Here is a 16,110-nt window from a genome sequence, read left to right as displayed (position 1 = left end):
AGATCAGTTAATTACATTATGTACTGTAAAAATTTTAATTACCAGTTCAGGAATCAGATCAAAAGTTAAATTGGTCCCTCAGTTTAACTTTCGACCTGATGTGAAATTTATTATTATTATTATTATCACACTGGCTGATTCCCACCAAGGCAGGGTGGCCCGAAAAAGAAAAACTTTCACCATCATTCACTCCATCACTGTCTTGCCAGAAGGGTGCTTTACACTACAGTTTTTAAACTGCAACATTAACACCCCTCCTTCAGAGTGCAGGCACTGTACTTCCCATCTCCAGGACTCAAGTCCGGCCTGCCGGTTTCCCTGAACCCCTTCATAAATGTTACTTTGCTCACACTCCAACAGCACGTCAAGTATTAAAAACCATTTGTCTCCATTCACTCCTATCAAACACGCTCACGCATGCCTGCTGGAAGTCCAAGCCCCTCGCACACAAAACCTCCTTTACCCCCTCCCTCCAACCTTTCCTAGGCCGACCCCTACCCCGCCTTCCTTCCACTACAGACTGATACACTCTTGAAGTCATTCTGTTTCGCTCCATTCTCTCTACATGTCCGAACCACCTCAACAACCCTTCCTCAGCCCTCTGGACAACAGTTTTGGTAATCCCGCACCTCCTCCTAACTTCCAAACTACGAATTCTCTGCATTATATTCACACCACATATTGCCCTCAGACATGACATCTCCACTGCCTCCAGCCTTCTCCTCACTGCAACATTCATCACCCATGCTTCACACCCATATAAGAGAATTGGTAAAACTATACTCTCATACATTCCCCTCTTTGCCTCCAAGGACAAAGTTCTTTGTCTCCACAGACTCCTAAGTGCACCACTCACTCTTTTTCCCCTCATCAATTCTATGATTCACCTCATCTTTCATAGACCCATCCGCTGACACGTCCACTCCCAAATATCTGAATACGTTCACCTCCTCTATACTCTCTCCCTCCAATCTGATATCCAATCTTTCATCACCTAATCTTTTTGTTATCCTTATAACCTTACTCTTTCCTGTATTCACCTTTAATTTTCTTCTTTTGCACACCCTACCAAATTCATCCACCAATCTCTGCAACTTCTCTTCAGAATCTCCCAAGAGCACAGTGTCATCAGCAAAGAGCAGCTGTGACAACTCCCACTTTGTGTGTGATTCTTTATCTTTTAACTCTACGCCTCTTGCCAAGACCCTCGCATTTACTTCTCTTACAACCCCATCTATAAATATATTAAACAACCACGGTGACATCACACATCCTTGTCTAAGGCCTACTTTTACTGGGAAAAAACTTCCCTCTTTCCTACATACTCTAACTTGAGCCTCACTATCCTCGTAAAAACTCTTCACTGCTTTCAGTAACCTGCCTCCTACACCATACACCTGCAACATCTGCCACATTGCCCCCCTATCCACCCTGTCATACGCCTTTTCCAAATCCATAAATGCCACAAAGACCTCTTTAGCCTTATCTAAATACTGTTCACTTATATGTTTCACTGTAAACACCTGGTCCACACACCCCCTACCTTTCCTAAAGCCTCCTTGTTCATCTGCTATCCTATTCTCCGTCTTACTCTTAATTCTTTCAATTATAACTCTACCATACACTTTACCAGGTATACTCAACAGACTTATCCCCCTATAATTTTTGCACTCTCTTTTATCCCCTTTGCCTTTATACAAAGGAACTATGCATGCTCTCTGCCAATCCCTAGGTACCTTACCCTCTTCCATACATTTATTAAATAATTGCACCAACCACTCCAAAACTATATCCCCACCTGCTTTTAACATTTCTATCTTTATCCCATCAATCCCGGCTGCCTTACCCCCTTTCATTTTACCTACTGCCTCACGAACTTCCCCCACACTCACAACTGGCTCTTCCTCACTCCTACAAGATGTTATTCCTCCTTGCCCTATACACGAAATCACAGCTTCCCTATCTTCATCAACATTTAACAATTCCTCAAAATATTCCCTCCATCTTCCCAATACCTCTAACTCTCCATTTAATAACTCTCCTCTCCTATTTTTAACTGACAAATCCATTTGTTCTCTAGGCTTTCTTAACTTGTTAATCTCACTCCAAAACTTTTTCTTATTTTCAACAAAATTTGTTGATAACATCTATCATATTTTTTAACCTCCGTGTAGGATCCACGAATGATTTGTATAGTATTTCTGGTACTTTTACAATATGTGATGATATCCTACTTAGTTCTGATGGTTTGAGGAAATGGTATGGTGATACCGACAAGATGTGGAAAAAGACACTTATGTACAGTTCAGGACATTTATTAAAGGAAACGTTTCGCCACGAGTGGCTTCTTCAGTCCTAATACAGAGAAAACTAAGAAAACACACATATATATAGTGGCGGGAGTCAGGTGAGGTGATGCCTGGGTAGAGGTGGTAGTAGTAGTAGTAGTAGTAGTAGTAGTAGTAGTAATGGAACTAAGGAGGTGAGGCAAGAGAGGGACCTGCTGGCATCAAGTAACACCAGTTCCCAGGATGGGTAATATCCTCTACTACTACTACTACTACTACTACTACTACTACTACTACTACTACTACTACTACTACTACTACTACTACTACTACTACTACTACTACTACTACTACTACTACTACTACTACTACTACTACTACTACTACTACTACTACTACTACTGCTACTTCTACTACTACCACTACTACTACTACTACTACTACTGCTACTACTACTACTGCTATTACTACTACTACTACTACTACTACTACTTCTACTACTTCTGCTACTTCTACTACTACTGCTACTACTACTACTACTACTACTACTACTACTACTACTACTACTACTACTACTACTACTACTACTACTACTACTACTACTACTACTACTACTACCACCACCACCTCTACCCAGGCATCACCTCACCTGACTCCCGCCACTATATATATGTGTGTTTTCTTAGTTTTCTCTGTATTAGGACTGAAGAAGCCACTCGTGGCGAAACGTTTCCTTTAATAAATGTCCTGAACTGTACATAAGTGTCTTTTTCCACATCTGATGGTTTGGTTGTGTCAACTTCCATCAGGAGTGGATCTGAGTGGCTAACTGCCCACATTAGTGAAGGAAACGCATATTTTAAGCTTTATTGGAACAATCTATCTTTCCTACACACACAGTTTTTCTTCCCAGTAATCACATCATTTAACCCGTAAACGGTCCAAACGCATATATACGTTTTTTCAACATTTGAAAGTATGTAAAAAAAGTAGATTTTTTTTTTTTTTTTTTTTTTACATTTGAAAATGTGTAAAAAAAACTTTGATCTACTTTTTTTTTTTTGTTATATTTGAAAATATGTAAAAAAAACGTAGATCTACTCTTGTAGCACTACACATGTGAATGTAGATCTGCTTTTGTAGCACTACACATGTGAATGTAGATCTGCTTTTGTAGCACTACACATGTGAATGTAGATCTGCTTTTGTAGCACTACACATGTGAACGTAGATCTACTTTTGTAGCACTACACATGTGAATGTAGATCTGCTTTTGTAGCACTACACATGTGAATGTAGATCTGCTTTTGTAGCACTACACATGTGAATGTAGATCTGCTTTTGTAGCACTACACATGTGAATGTAGATCTGCTTTTGTAGCACTACACATGTGAACGTAGATCTACTTTTGTAGCACTACACATGTGAATGTAGATCTGCTTTTGTAGCACTACACATGTGAATGTAGATCTGCTTTTGTAGCACTACACATGTGAACGTAGATCTACTTTTGTAGCACTACACATGTGAATGTAGATCTGCTTTTGTAGCACTACACATGTGAATGTAGATCTGCTTTTGTAGCACTACACATGTGAATGTAGATCTGCTTTTGTAGCACTACACATGTGAATGTAGATCTGCTTTTGTAGCACTACACATGTGAATGTAGATCTGCTTTTGTAGCACTACACATGTGAATGTAGATCTGCTTTTGTAGCACTACACATGTGAATGTAGATCTGCTTTTGTAGCACTACACATGTGAATGTAGATCTGCTTTTGTAGCACTACACATGTGAATGTAGATCTGCTTTTGTAGCACTACACATGTGAATGTAGATCTGCTTTTGTAGCACTACACATGTGAATGTAGATCTGCTTTTGTAGCACTACACATGTGAATGTAGATCTGCTTTTGTAGCACTACACATGTGAACGTAGATCTACTTTTGTAGCACTACACATGTGAACGTAGATCTGCTTTTGTAGCGCTACACATGTGAACGTAGATCTGCTTTTGTAGCGCTACACATGTGAACGTAGATCTGCTTTTGTAGCGCTACACATGTGAACGTAGATCTGCTTTTGTAGCACTACACATGTGAACGTAGATCTACTTTTGTAGCACTACACATGTGAACGTAGATCTACTTTTGTAGCACTACACATGTGAACGTAGATCTACTTTTGTAGCACTACACATGTGAACGTAGATCTACTTTTGTAGCACTACACATGTGAACGTAGATCTACTTTTGTAGCGCTACACATGTGAATGTAGATCTACTTTTGTAGCGCTACACATGTGAACGTAGATCTACTTTTGTAGCGCTACACATGTGAACGTAGATCTACTTTTGTAGCGCTACACATGTGAACGTAGATCTACTTTTGTAGCACTACACATGTGAACGTAGATCTACTTTTGTAGCGCTACACATGTGAACGTAGATCTGCTTGGACCGTTTACGGGTTAATATTGTTTCTAAAAATTTCTCTCATTTGGTAAAGGTATATCTATACAGTATTCATGTTTTTATTTTTAATACCAAAATGTAGTCTGTAGTGATAGGAAATTAGTCATAATAGCAGTAAATTGATGTAGATACTAGCAGATTTTTGAGATTAAGTTGAAATTTTTTAATGCTAGCAGTGAATTAATAATGTGAGCAACTCCTCCTAATCACAAAATGGGTGGGGCTTGAACTCCTGGTCCTAAAACTCACAGGCCATTGTGCTAACCACTGGGGCAACTGGCTCTAATAAGATTCATCAAACTAATAAGATTCGCCCAACTCCTGGTAAAGATACCGAATAACCGCACAGTTTCATTGCTTTGTTAATCGTAACTTCAATGCTGTATAGTTTAGTAGAGAGACACTGGGTGCAGAGTACATCTTTATTACATTATGTGCTGAGTAGACGTTTGTCAAGTCTTGTAATAAAATTCTACTCGTCTTTCTACTTTGTCAGCAGTACCTGACATTGTACATCAACTTAATTTTATAACTTTCTCTGGTTCTAACTGGTGTGGCTTAACAAATTGCCAGTATATAGTAGTTTCAGACATCAGTGAAAGTACAGCTGTGGTGGCTATGTAGTCCTGCAGGTCACTAACAGCAACAGTGTAGTTGATCAGGCAGTCAGCAAGGCTGTCTGTTCATCATTCCTGATCAATAACAAGCCGTCCAGGGCCTTTAGCAGTAAATCTACCCCAAAACATCATCTTAGGTGGGTGTTTTGCTGCTTGTTGAATGTGTCAATTCCACTACCATCTCACTACCACTGATCTGTACCCATGTACTTCACTTCCACTGATCTGTACCCATGTATGTACTTCACTTCCACTGATCTGTACCCATGTACTTCACTACCACTGATCTGTACCCAGTTACTTCACTACCACTGATCTGTACCCATGTACTTCACTACCACTGATCTGTACCCATGTACTTCACTACCACTGATCTGTACCCATGTACTTCACTACCACTTATCTGTACTTCAAAATGTGCTTCATCTGAATACAGTGGAGCCCCGGTTAATGATATTTTTTCATTCCAGAAGTATGTTCAGGTGCCAGTACTGACCGAATTTGTTCCCATAAGGAATATTGAGAAGTAGATTAGTCAATTTCAGACCCCCAAACATACACGTACAAATGCACTTACATAAATACACTTACATAATTGGTCGCATTGGGAGGTGATCGTTATGCGGGGGTCCACCGTACATAACTTTTTTCCATTCATTTGCCGTCCAGCCCTTATGATCAAGTGCCCATCGCAGCCATTTTTTCTACATAGCAGCAGTTAATAATTGTTTATTTACTGGCTTTCTGGCAGTTCTGTTAACTTCAAGGAGCCTTTGTTGAACAGTTGAAGAAACTACATTTACACCAGCTGAAGCCAAATCTCTCTGTAGATCTTTTCTGGTTTCCTTGGGATCCTTCAAACTATTTCTTATGGTAGTCTTGTCAATGTAAGGTGTTTTCTTGCATTTACTTTCACATCTCCCTCGATGCAGCGCTCCACAATCACCAGTGTCGTCAGCTCTCTTCAGAATCTGACCAACAGTTGACTTTGCTAGGTTCAGATTTTTGGCAATCTACCTGATACTCAAATCAGCATGTTTTCTAAGATTTACAATACCTGCACACTTCTTAGGTGTAACATCCATTGTGAATTTTAGCAGTAATCATGAATTGAAGGGGGCAATTTAAGGAAACCTCATTCACTCAAGGAGCACACTTGTAGGAATAGACTTACAGAACAACAGCTGTTGTAGCACTGACAAGTCACAGGGTAACACTACAGCTGGATAGTTGCCAGAAGTCAGTAGCAGACTTCTGAAAAGAAAATAACCTCATCTACATTAATTAAGTGAGAGACTAAGACATATTATGAGATAATCACAAAATTTACTCCTGTCCCAATTAATTTGCACACTAATGTATAGTGGTTTTAAATATAAAAAAATATGAAGAAAAACCTGGGAGTGTTAAGTCCTAACCAAATTAAAACTGAGTTATCTCTTTTGAGCTGCCACCATTTGTTATGGGGGTTCGTGAGGAGATATTGGAGTAAGGAATACACATGTTGGATTGTCTTGGAGGTATATGTATAATTAAGAGAGTCATGAGGAGAAACCCAGGCCTGCCTGTCGAGTCTAAGCCTAGCGATGAACTGAGGTGGAGGCCTCTAGTTGGCGGCACACATGAGTGGGACTTGTTATTTCACAGAAAAAGGGAGCCTATCTATAAAGTAGCTGGGATTATCTAAGTATACTACACAGTACACAGTAACACTACTGACAATTGCTCTACCACTGAGCTACAGGTCACATGGTACACCTCATACTGTGCATTTCTTTTTTTCACAGTTTCCCACCAAGATAAGGTGACCAGAGAAAGAAACAACAGCATTCATTCCATCACTGTACATCTTCTTCTTTCTTTCAACACACCGGCCATATCCCACCAAGGTGGGGTGGCTCAAATGGAAAAACGAAAGTTTCTCCTTTCAAATTTAGTAATATATACAGGAGAAAGGGTTACTAGCCCCTTGCTCCCGGCATTTTAGTTGCCTCTTACAACACGCATGGCTTACGGAGGAAGAATTCTGTTCCACTTCCCCATGGAGATAAGAGGAAATAAACAAGAACAAGAACTAGAAAGAAAATAGCAGAAAACCCAGAGGGGTATGTATATGTGTGCTTGTACATGTATGTGTAGTGTGACCTAAGTGTAAGTAGAAGTAGCAAGACATACCTGAAATCTTGCATGTTTATGAGAGAGACAAAAGACACCAGCAATCCTACCATCATGTAAAACAATTACAGGCTTTTGTTTTACACTCACTTGGCAGGACAGTAGTACCTCCCTGGGTGGTTGCTGTCTACCAACCTACTACTACTGTACATGTAAGCTAATATTTCATGCCCCCAGAGCCAAATAGGTTATGTACTGAGACAGTAAAAGCAGTCAATTTAATCTTAGGCTTTATTGGTATAGTGGGTCATTCAAGTTTCTATCTGAAAAATTTGTTTTATGTATTTCCATACTAGTTAGAAGGAAATGGTATAAAACACCGACACAATGGATAAAAACACAGATGCAGTATAATGCGGTCCTTTATTGACAACGTTTCACACCCACAGTGAGCTTTATCAAGTCACAAATATCTGTTTGTGATAGGATAAAACGTTTGTAGGGAAAACGTCGTCAGTAAACACATTACAATCACATTACACTGCATCCACACGAGTTGATGGTGTGTTCTATTCTAGATTATTATGTACAGTTTTGGCCATACATGTTTAAGACAGGTTGACAAATTGAAGGGTGTCTAACACTGTATATTTATTATTATCAGGGGGGAGCTCTAAACCCGTAGGGATTATGCAGCTCCTGTGGGGGGGAGGGCATTCAGGCTTAATTCAGGGGAGTAGAGCACAGATCCAATTCCCTAGATCATGAGCCCTTCAACAGCATCAAGGAACCTACCTTGAGGGGATTAACACTGAGTAAATGATTTACAGAAACCAATACGTAAATGATTTACAAAAACCAACATGTAAATTATTTACAAAAAACCAACATGTAAATGATTTACAAAAACCAACACATGAATGATTTACAAAAACCAACTCGCAAATGATTTGGAAAAGCAACAAGTTGAGTTCAACATTTGGGAACCATTATTGTGGAAATATTATGCCAACCAATAGCTTCTTCAGTCCAATACAGAGAAGAATGATGGAAGATAAGAAGTAGTTTAAGGTAATCAGTCCCTCTGCCTGGAGTCAGTGTTATCAGTCCACTAATCTCAAGATTGATGGACTTACCACAATTACTCCAGGATGAGGGATTGATTACCTCAAACTACTACTCATTTTTCTACTATTCTTCTCTTTACTGGACTGAAAAGGCCACTGGCTTCTTCAGTCTCATTCTCAAAATAATATGAAACCTATTAGCATAGGTCAATTTATTTAACCTTACATTGGAATTATTATTATTATTAAAGATTAGCCGGTATTCTCCCGGCCCGGGCCTTTTCCAAGTGGTGGCCCGGCCTTGGCTCCCTCTTTAGGGAGTGTCTGAGACCTAAGTCTCCCATGGGAGGAGGGGCAAGGACCTCCTCATCTTTGGGACCAACTGTCCCCAGGCCTAGCCTCAAGCTAGGCCTCTCTGGTCTGCCATCCCCGCCCCAAGGGGGCAAATGGGAATGACAGTCTTATTGGAAACAGAACCATTACTTAAAACGTATATACAGTGGTACCTCAAATTTCGAACAGTTCCCAACTCGAATAATTATGTAAGTGTATTTTTGTAAGTGCTTTTCTAAGTGCATTTTTGGGGGTCTGGAATGGACTAACCTAATGATTGATACTATGTATACATATTTTTTTTTTAGCGCACCAGTCATCTCCCATCAAGGCAGGTGGACCAAAAAAGAAGAAACAATAGTTTTTCTTCTTTTTATATTTTGCAATTTATACATAAGGGGACACTTGATACTATATATATATGAAGTACATTTAAAAAATTAGCTAAAAAAAATATTTTTTTAAAACTCTGTTTGGGCTTATAGGCCTATGACTTTTGATTTCTTGTAAAATTCTTCATGAGAGTAGGAGCTATTGCCCTATGACTATTATACAAAAGAATCCCAGTATCCACTGATTCGGTATCTGCGGTTTCAGTTATCCGCAGTTTACTGTGGCTCAAAAGTACCTCTTAATTTTGCATAATAACGGCCCCAAAGTACAAAAGTAGAGAAGCTGACAGTTCTTCAGAGCCTAAGAGAAGTTGTGAAGTGTTTCCCATCAGTGAAAAAGTGGTAATTCTCCGCTTAATTTATCAGTTAAACTTTATAATAGGTATGTATAGGACATAGGACATATACAGTGGACCCCCGCATAACGATCACCTCCGAATGCGACCAATTATGTAAGTGTATTTATGTAAGTGCGTTTGTATGTGTATGTTTGGGGGTCTGAAATGGACTAATCTACTTCACAATATTCCTTATGGGAACAAATTCGGTCAGTACTGGCACCTGAACATACTTCTGGAATGAAAAAATATCGTTAACCGGGGGTCCACTGTATACGTATATAGGGTTTGCTACTATCCATGGTTTCAGTGTCCACAGCAGGTCCTTGGAACATGTTCCCTGCGGATACGGCGTTCCTACTGTATTTATCAGCCTAAGAAGTAGACGTTATGTTTATTACTTAACCCTTAAATGGCCCAAATGTATATATACGTTTTTTCAACATCTGAAAGTATGTAAAAAAATGTAGATCATCTTTTTTGTTTTACATTTGAAAATGTGTAAAAAAACTTTTATCTACATTTTTTTTTGTTATATTTGAAAATATGTAAAAAAAAAGTAGATCTACTTTTGTAGCTACGAATTTGAACGTCGATTTGTTTGGACTGTTTAAGGGTTAATTGTGAATTGTTTACAAGTCTGTGCTGTATTTCTATTGAAACATGAGCTAGGTGGGGTGTAATACTTAATCATTGACACTAGGATTATATTCATAATAATAATATCTTTGTTTCTACAAGTACAAGTACGTACAAGGTATACAGACCATAGCTGACATCAATGACATTCTACTATATAGAAAGCCCCTTGTTATGCTGAGTATTTCCTGCAAATTAGGTCAGTTTTGTCCCAGGATGTGATCCACACCAGTCCACTAACACCCAGGATGTGACCCACACCAGTCTACTAACACCCAGGATGTGACCCACACCAGTCTACTAACACCCAGGATGTGACCCACACCAGTCTACTAACACCCAGGATGTGACCCACACCAGTCCACTAACACCCAGGTACCCATTTTATACTGATGGGTGAACATGGACAGCAGGTTCTAAAGATATCCAGCCGTACCGGAGATGCGAACCCCAGACTTCAGTACGTGAGCTAAGTGTGCTAGCGATTGAGCTACAGGACACCCAACTCTATTGTTAGTATTACATCCATGAGAGAATGCTAAATCTGAAGGGGGTCATACAGAGCTTGAGGGGGAGGGAATGGGAAAGAGGTATTCAGGTTTGATCTAAGGAGTGGCGCACACAGATCCGGTTCAGTAGATCAATAATCCCTCACTCATCTCTGGAAATATTTGCTGGGATTTCTTGCTCATAGCAGTATTTGCTAAAATTTGTTGCTCTAAGCCGTATTTGCTAAGAGATTTCATTCTGAGCAGTATTTGTTAAGATTTCTCACTCTAAGCAATATTTGCTGAGTTATCTCACTCTAAGCAATATTTACTGAGATTTCTCACTCTAAGCAATATTTGCTGAGATTTCTCACTCTAAGCAATATTTGCTGAGATTTCTCACTCTAAGCAATACTTGGTGAGAGAGTTCTTGCTGTAAGCAATATATACTGAATCGTCCACTGTGATGCTGGAGTAGCATCTGCAGCTTGTATACTGGTAGACCAAATTTATTACACATTAGATGATATCTTGGTACTTTGTTGTAGGTACCTAATTCTATTTTTTAACTCTGTTTTTAATGGTAACAGATATTTGCTGCACTTTACATGGACTGAAGTACAGTTTGGCCACAGATGCACAAGGCTATCAGAAGTTATTCATTGTATTGGTCTACAAATTTTTAACATTTTTGTGCTTTGGAGAAAAAAAGTACAGTGAACCCCCGCATAACGATCAGCTCCCAACGCGACCAATTATGTAAGTGTATTTTTGTAACTGCTTTTGTAGGTGTATTTTTGGGGGTCTGAAACGGACTAATCTACTTCACAATATCTCTTACGGGAAAAAATTCAGTCTATAACGGCACCCAAATAGACTTCTGGATTGAAATAATATCGTTATGCGGGGGTCCACTGTATTTTGCTTTAGGGCTTTTGGGGTGCTGAAAACGACTATGACCATAATAACAAAGAAACTTGTTTACACATTTTGTGCGTATGTATACAGGAGGCCCTCCACATTCACAAGGGTTAGGGGATCAAGAACCTCACGAATCTTGAAAATTTGTGAATGTTTGATGCGCAAATATGATGTAGGGAAATAAAATAATACTGTACACTAGCGTTTGCGAATGTTTTGATGCACAAATACAGTGGACCCCCGGCTTACGATATTATTTCATTCCAGAAGTATGTTCAGGTGCCATTACTGAACGAATTTGTTCCCATAAGGAATATTGTGAATTAGATTAGTCCATTTCAGACCCCCAAACATACACGTACAAACGCACTTACATAAATACACTTACATAATTGGTCGCATTGGGAGCTGATCGTAAAGCGGGGGTCCACTGTATATTGTCGGGAAATATAATAATAGCATTTACTTAGATTAATGGAGTCAGATTCTGCCGCGGGTTGAAGTTCAGGTGAGACGGTAAGGGTAGCGGCAGGGGTAGTGGCAGGCTTCCTTGTGAAGAACATTGTGATGGGCAACTGAGACCGTTTCCTCTTCATATCTTCAGAGTTTTGTAGGGAGTTATGCTCCTATCATTTGTCTGGTAAATATGATTGGGCAGCTGGGCATTCGCGAATGTTCGAAGCTCACGAAAATGGAACTCGTGAAAGTGGAGGGCTAGCTGTATAATACATTAGTAACATGTCTGTATAATCACTTCACTTATAGTGATTCAACCCAGTGCAGCTTCATGTCTCTTGTATTCCACTTCTGGATCATCACTTGTTATTGTTCAGCAGAAATCTGCTGACAGTGATGGACTCCATTTTCCTGGTAGCGTTTTTCCATGACCAAGATAGTCAGTCTTAACTTTACAGCCAAAACAAAGGTGATAAGCTTTCTTAGTCATGGCAGCGTTAAAGCACACTTTTGTGATGCAAAAGTCAACTACCCACAAACATAACAAAAGTTATCTCATGCAATTACAAGGCATCTTCGTCCAAATTTGGCAAAAAAAAAAAGTCAGTGTCAAAAGTTTGACAGGTGTGCACTGTATGACCTCTGGGAATGAACTAATGCAGTCCAGTTATTAGGGTGATGTAATACCTAAATTCCAAGTGAATCATCTGTTTTCTGACACTAGAGTTGCCAAAACAAACAGTGCTCAGATTAACATAAGCTACACAGTTGGTGGTCCATATAATACAAATTGGTCCCCCCTCCTCCAAAAAAAAAAAAAGAAATTTGAAGAAAAGTGCTATTCATGAGAAATATAGGAAACTATATATTTTTTCAACAGTTATACAGTGTGGGGTTTGAATCAAGAGCCTTTCCACTGTACAGTTTGTCTACCCTCCCTTCCCAAGTCAAGGATAATACTATGCAAGTGGCCTGAGTTCAAGACTTTATAAATAGAGCTAATTTGCAGTTTAAGGTGTCATTTCTACATTCAGTGATCCAAAATTAGTAAAGGATGATTAGTTTTAGTTCTGAAGCATTTTGGCTGTAGACCTGTGTTATTGATGTATTGGACATGTAGGGTATTTTCTAGTCTCCTCCACCTGATGGAGGTTGTGCTTGGTGTTTGTACAGTGTGACCCATTTTGGAGATGCTGATGCCTCCCTTCCTTCAGGAGATGAGTGCTTTATAAATACTTCTTAAAGCTGAACCAGTAGATGGCATTGAGGAGGGCAAAGCAAATAGGGAATAGGTAGCGAGATACTCGGTCTACCATCAGTGCTCGACCTCGACGGATTTGTGCAGGTGACGGACCTGCTGGCCTTGGTGGTTCTCCGAGCAGGAACCGTCTGCTCTCCTGTGGGCAAATTACTGGTTAAATAACAAGAAATTTAAGTACAGAACTGTATGCACTAACACTATAACAATATGTACATACATGTATATCTGTTTTCATGGGAAGTTATAAACCTGTATGGTATCATACAGTTGGGAATGGGAGGTAATCAGGTTTAATCTGAGGTAGAAAAAGGTAGTCCTGATTCCTTGGGTCAAATCTAAACACCATCATTAAAATTAAAAAACTGAATAGCACCCTAAACAAGAAATACTGTTAGCAAATGCAATAAATTCCTTGGAACAATTTTAATCATACCAAGAGACCTGGTCACAGACCGGGCAGTGGGGGCATTGACCCCCAAAACCTTCTCCAGGTATACATCCCATTTCCTAGTACTGTAGAATGCTTGTGGGTTTAGTGCATTCCCAGGAATATTCTTTTTACCCCCTTGACTGTCGCAACCCCGAATCCTGAGGTGTCTCCTGGTATCGCAAATTTAAAAAAAAAAAAAAAATTCTTATGAAATGATAGAGAATCTTTTTCCGATTGTAATGACACCAAAAAAAACGAAATTTGATGGAAAACTGACGGAATTACGCTCTCGCGAAGTTAGTGACCTCGGCAATATTTACAAATTGGCGATTTCGCCCATTTTGAGCCCTATTTTCGGCTAATTCCATTGTTCCAGTTGACCAAACTCGTAGCTATTTCTTTAGAACTCCATTTTTTCTATTGAGTGAGTACAAGAAACTGCCCATTTACCGATTTCAACTACCCAGTAATGTGGTCAGAAATTTGTAATTTGGCCAATTTCACGAAAATGAAAAAATATGACAATTTCAAAATAAGGTCCAGAATGAACAATGCAGACATTCCTGGCTCTAAAATAACATTTTCTTTGTTCATCAGTCATGTCTCCAGGCCCCTCTGATATTACTCTTGCTTTCTATTTTGAATTTTTATTCAAACAAAAAATAGAAGATTTACTGTTATGCAGACTACTGCAGTACTGTAATAATTGTACAAATAATGTCAACCCATTCATGACTGCATATTAGAATGGCTACTTGGACATTTATTGGACAATGACATCATTTGTTTACTTTTGAACATCGGCAAAAATCAAGCATTTCCCCTATTTGAGCTCCATTTCCAGGTTCTTTTTATAGTAAAACTAATCAAAATTCCCTCTATTTCTATAATATGTTTTCCATTCTATCAAATGAGACCAAGAAAACAAGAATACACCCATAAATACTGTACGAAAATAGACCACAAAGTCGGCATTTTAATTAAAAAAAAACGGTCGGAGTTTTTTTTTTCTCATTATGCACTGCGTGCTGCAGGATTTTTTTTTATATGGTGCACACTGACCACACATACCCATTGTCTCACATGTAGGCCTACCAGCTTGCTCCTGCTTGATTTGAAGCCGCTAGAATTTATGAGTTTATATACGTCAAACACGGTGGCTCGTAAGACGTATATATACGACCAAAACAGTCAAAGGGTTAAAAACACTAGCCATCTCCCACCCAGGTAGGATAACTTGAAGAGAAAACACTTTCACCATCATTCACAATATCAGTGTCTTGCCAGAGGCATAGATATGACAGTTCAGATGTCCCTCCAAACAGCAAATGTCTCTAACTCCATCTTTAAAGTGCAGGTATTGCACTTCCCCAGGAATACATGAACACTAATAAATACTACCGAGCTGTATATTGTAATACCCCATTATTCACAGGCCAAATGCTTCATGTTTTGTTTTTTCTGGGAAAAAGTGGTTGTGGAATATGACTAATGGTGAGAACAATTCACTGATCTAAATGGGAATTTCTCAAAATTGATGGAATGAATACTTTGACTCCAGGTTGAGGGACTGATTTTCTCAAACTCCTGATGCTCCACTATTCTTCTCTGTATTGGACTGAAGAAGTCAGTGGCTAGTGAAATATATCCACAATAAAGATTCCCAAATGTTGTATAACTGTCTCAATTATTCACTTGTCATTTTCCTAAATCATTCATACAAGTAATGGAGCTCTATTGTGGTATTCTGTGATATACGTACACACAAAATAACCCATTATTATTTTACATTTCCTCTAAAAGAAAAGCTGTGTCACAGCTACTGAAGAGCTTTTTATCCAAGAATTGAATGTATCCTCCTCTTCCTCAGATCAAATCTAGTTCCATACCAGACTCTATGACCCTATGAGTCAAGCACTTATCCAGGAGTTAGATAGTTATGAGTAGTAGGTTGGCAGTAAACAACCATTATGGAGGTACCATATTTTGCGGCTTATAAGATGCGGCTTATAAGATTTGTTTTAGTTTCAATGTCTCGGCATTGGATGTAACTGGGAGAGCTACAGTCCACCCCACACCCCAAACTTATAGCTCCCGTCACTGACCTTCAGTTTATAGGACGCAGGCTGGTTTTTGGTGATATTTTATGGAAAAAATGCGTCTAATAAGCCACGAAATACGGTACTACCCTACTGTCTTACAAGTGTGAAGTGGAAGCCTGTTATTGTTTGCACCCCAACAGGATTGCTGATTTTTTCTGTCTCATAAATCTGTATGATTACAG

At 39.1% G+C, this 16,110-nt stretch overlaps 1 protein-coding gene across 1 annotated transcript in view; it reads right to left on the bottom strand.

The window, feature by feature from the left end:
* Positions 1–7,136: 7,136 nt before the first annotated feature.
* LOC128697218 (glycine receptor subunit alpha-3-like) overlaps positions 7,137–16,110 on the bottom strand; it is a 75,207-nt gene continuing 66,233 nt past the window's right edge. Inside the window, exon 11 of the mRNA XM_053788779.2 lies at positions 7,137–13,532. Within this exon, the coding sequence (XP_053644754.1) occupies positions 13,362–13,532 (171 nt within the window). The 3' untranslated portion in view covers positions 7,137–13,361. The remainder of the gene's footprint in view (positions 13,533–16,110) is intronic.

The sequence above is a fragment of the Cherax quadricarinatus genome, chromosome 89 (genome assembly GCF_038502225.1).
Source record: "Cherax quadricarinatus isolate ZL_2023a chromosome 89, ASM3850222v1, whole genome shotgun sequence".
In the NCBI taxonomy this organism is placed as follows: domain Eukaryota; kingdom Metazoa; phylum Arthropoda; class Malacostraca; order Decapoda; family Parastacidae; genus Cherax; species Cherax quadricarinatus.
Note: the sequence above shows the minus strand (reverse complement) of the source record. Positions and strands in the feature narration are given on the sequence as shown.